The 3,062-nt window shown below is 51.2% G+C and overlaps 1 protein-coding gene across 1 annotated transcript; it reads left to right on the top strand.

Annotated features, from left to right (window-relative positions):
- Positions 1-2,797, top strand: LOC123074827 (jacalin-related lectin 3). The gene is made up of 6 exons (XM_044497566.1): positions 1-258; positions 687-869; positions 979-1,221; positions 1,302-1,625; positions 1,722-1,937; positions 2,034-2,797. The coding sequence occupies exons 1-6, from the start codon at positions 256-258 to the stop codon at positions 2,418-2,420; spliced, it is 1,356 nt and encodes a 451-aa protein (XP_044353501.1). The 5' UTR covers positions 1-255; the 3' UTR covers positions 2,421-2,797.
- The last annotated feature ends 265 nt before the right edge of the window (positions 2,798-3,062 follow it).

Below are 3,062 nucleotides of genomic sequence, written 5' to 3'. Positions count from 1 at the left end.
GCCGTTAGCAGCGCCGTGTCTGGGTGTCCTCTCCTCACTCGTGAACGGCGCTGTCTCTGAGCATCGTGGTGTACTCCATTTGACATCCTCTGCATCAGTCTTGTGTATTATAAATAGGTAGATACGCCTCTCCTTCCTGTCAGACTACCAAGCTGATCGCTAGCAGCACTGCAGCAGGGGTTCCCCTGTTTCGGCGTCGCCGTCTAAAGCTCTCTACCTTCAAGGCGCTTCTGGGCTTTGTTTGGACAGCGGAACATGGTAAGCTTGTACATGTTTGCCTCCCTATTTTGTCTGCCAAGAGGAGTTGCACTTGTGTTTGGTTGGAAAGGCAAAACTACCAAGTAGTCAGTAGCATGCTTGTGTTCTTCAGGGATGCCGATTCAGAATACCGCGGTAGCATTAATCTTGCACTTGTTCATGACCGAAATTGGCATGTTAACTAGGTAGCATTCGATCGCTTCACTAAGATTTGAACAGTTTCCTTGATTCTAGTTCATGACATCAAAATCACTTCATGAGTAGGAGTATGAACTAGTATCTGCAAGAAAAAAAATTCTGAACATCATAAATTTCTAGGTAGAATATAACTGTTTGAGAATTGTTTTGTATATTTTGGACAACAGAACTGTTTCAGAATTGTTTTGTGTGTTTTGGACAAGCCCTTTCTTACTTTTCCTGTTCCACAGAGCCTTGCAAGCTTGAGCGGGAAGGATCCAAATCCTTCCAGCGCTCCGTCGGCGCTCCGAAGCATAACGAGGTCCGTCGACAGAAACGGGCATAAGTACGCGGATGGCAATGCTGGGTATGAAATGGTTCCTGCAAAGGAGCAGAATCCTAATTCATCACGCATTGCAACCCTCTCGAACAAGGTGATCCAGGCAAACTAAAGCCTTATACAGTATTGCAGTCTGTACTGTATAAGTGATATCTGCAATCAAGTTATTTAACATACATTTCTTGTAACATCTTGCTCCACAGATGGTGTCGTTCCCTAGCTTCATCTCGGACAACGGGACCATGACCATAAGCACTCCGGTGAGGTTCGGCCCGTGGGGCGGCACCGGCGGCACCATATTCGACGACGGCATATTCACCGGCGTCCGGCAGATCAACATAACGCGGGGGCTGGGGATATCCTCCATGAAGGTCCTCTACGACCGGAACGGGCAGGCGATCTGGGGCGACAAGCGCGGCTCCAGCGGGGCGGCTAGACCGGAAAAGGTAAACACAATTTCCTCTTCAGAGTTTCAGAGCATGGATGAGTTTCAGACCTTTGTGAAATGGGAACTTTGTATGGGCAGATCATATTCGACTTCCCGACGGAGATCCTGACCCACGTCACCGGGTACTTCGGGCCGACGATGATCATGGGCCCGACGGCGATCAAGTCCATCACCTTCCACACCACGAAGAAGAGCCACGGGCCGTTCGGGGACGAGACCGGCACCTTCTTCTCCAGCTGCCTGACGGAAGGGAGGATCGTGGGGTTCCACGGCAGGGGAGCGTGGTACGTCGACAGCATCGGGGTTCATGTCCTGGAAGGCAAGGTGCTGTCGGAGAAATCCGCCGGCACGACCCCGTTGGGCGACATGCTTGCACTGCCCATGAGGGAGATCGGGGACGAGGTAAAGTCAAATCGATTTCTCGAGGAAATTCACTGTTTGGTATTACTACTACTGAGGTAAGAATGTGTCTGAGATTGTGGAGGGTTCATCTTGCAGGTTACCTACGGTGTGGTGAAAGAACCGATACCGATAGGGCCCGGGCCGTGGGGAGGGGAGGGGGGTAAGCCGTGGGACGACGGCGTCTACACGGGCATCAAGCAGATCTACGTGACCAGAGACGACTTCATTGGGTCCATACAGATCGAGTATGACCGGAGCGGGCAGTCCGTCTGGTCTACCAGGCATGGCAACGGTGGTCAGATCACACACAGGGTGAGCACAGCAGACCAGAGCAGAGCCCCAATTAGCCATCTCTTTTGCAGATTACGCCTTGCTAATCATCATTCATTTGATCGAATGCATGTGCAGATCAAGCTGGACTACCCGCACGAGGTGCTGATCTGCATATACGGCTACTACAACACCTGCGTCGGGGAAGGGCCCAGGGTACTGAGGTCGATCACCGTCGTCAGCAGCCGGGGCAAGTACGGGCCGTTCGGCGACGAGGTCGGGACCTACTTCACCTCCGCCACGACGCAGGGGAAGGTGGTCGGCTTCCACGGCCGGAGCGCCATGTACCTGGACGCCATCGGGGTGCACATGCAGCACTGGCTGGGGGACAGGAACACCGCCACCGCCGCCAAACCTAAGGCCAGCTCCGTTCCCAAGATCGTCGGCCCCAACCCCAAGACTGGCTCAGATAACCCCAGGGCTGGTTCTACCACCAAGTACTACGTCTCCAAGTATCTCTTTTGATTTCGCTTCGCCTACCATTTCAGTTTGCAGGAGAGTGTTTTTGCGGGTTTTTTCTCTACCGGGGAATCGTGGCGTGAATGTGTGGTCTTTGTTACTAGTGGTAGTATCTTGTATGGAAGGCAGAGCTATATAGCCGGTTGGGTGTGTTACGGCAACCGGGGATCAGAGTATCAGAATTCAGAGGACTATTTAAAGGGAACAGCTCATACTGTTGCGAACGAGCATCAAGATCAGATGACACGATCATCACATATGTAATGTAGCCCGCAAACCTTCTCTTGCACTCCTGGGAGGATAAGTAGTGCACTGACATGATCTTCCATCCTTTGTCACATAATACATTTCAAACAATTGCAAAGTACTCCACGATACTAAGAGCATCTCCAACGGCCGCCCAATGCGCGGCGCGCTAAAAAGTACTTTGCAGCGCGCCCATCGTCTGAAAAAACGTGGCAGGCAGCGCTGGCTCCAACAGCCGCGCTAAAATTTAGCGCACACGCGTAGCTCCAGCAGGCGCGCTAAAATGCAGCGCGCGCTATCGCACGAACATTGCATACATATTTTTTTATATAAAAAACGATACATATAAAAATTCATATAAAAACGATATATAGATATTTTATATAGTTCATAGCATAGATA

This window comes from Triticum aestivum, chromosome 3D (genome assembly GCF_018294505.1).
Source record: "Triticum aestivum cultivar Chinese Spring chromosome 3D, IWGSC CS RefSeq v2.1, whole genome shotgun sequence".
NCBI lineage: Eukaryota > Viridiplantae > Streptophyta > Magnoliopsida > Poales > Poaceae > Triticum > Triticum aestivum.
This window is presented reverse-complemented; position numbering and strand designations above follow the sequence as displayed.

Coding starts and splice junctions, on each gene's coding strand:
- LOC123074827 (XM_044497566.1), top strand. Junction 1,222..1,301: donor GGGCGGCTAGACCGGAAAAG/GTAAACACAATT, acceptor TTGTATGGGCAG/ATCATATTCGACTTCCCGAC. Junction 1,938..2,033: donor GTGGTCAGATCACACACAGG/GTGAGCACAGCA, acceptor ATGCATGTGCAG/ATCAAGCTGGACTACCCGCA.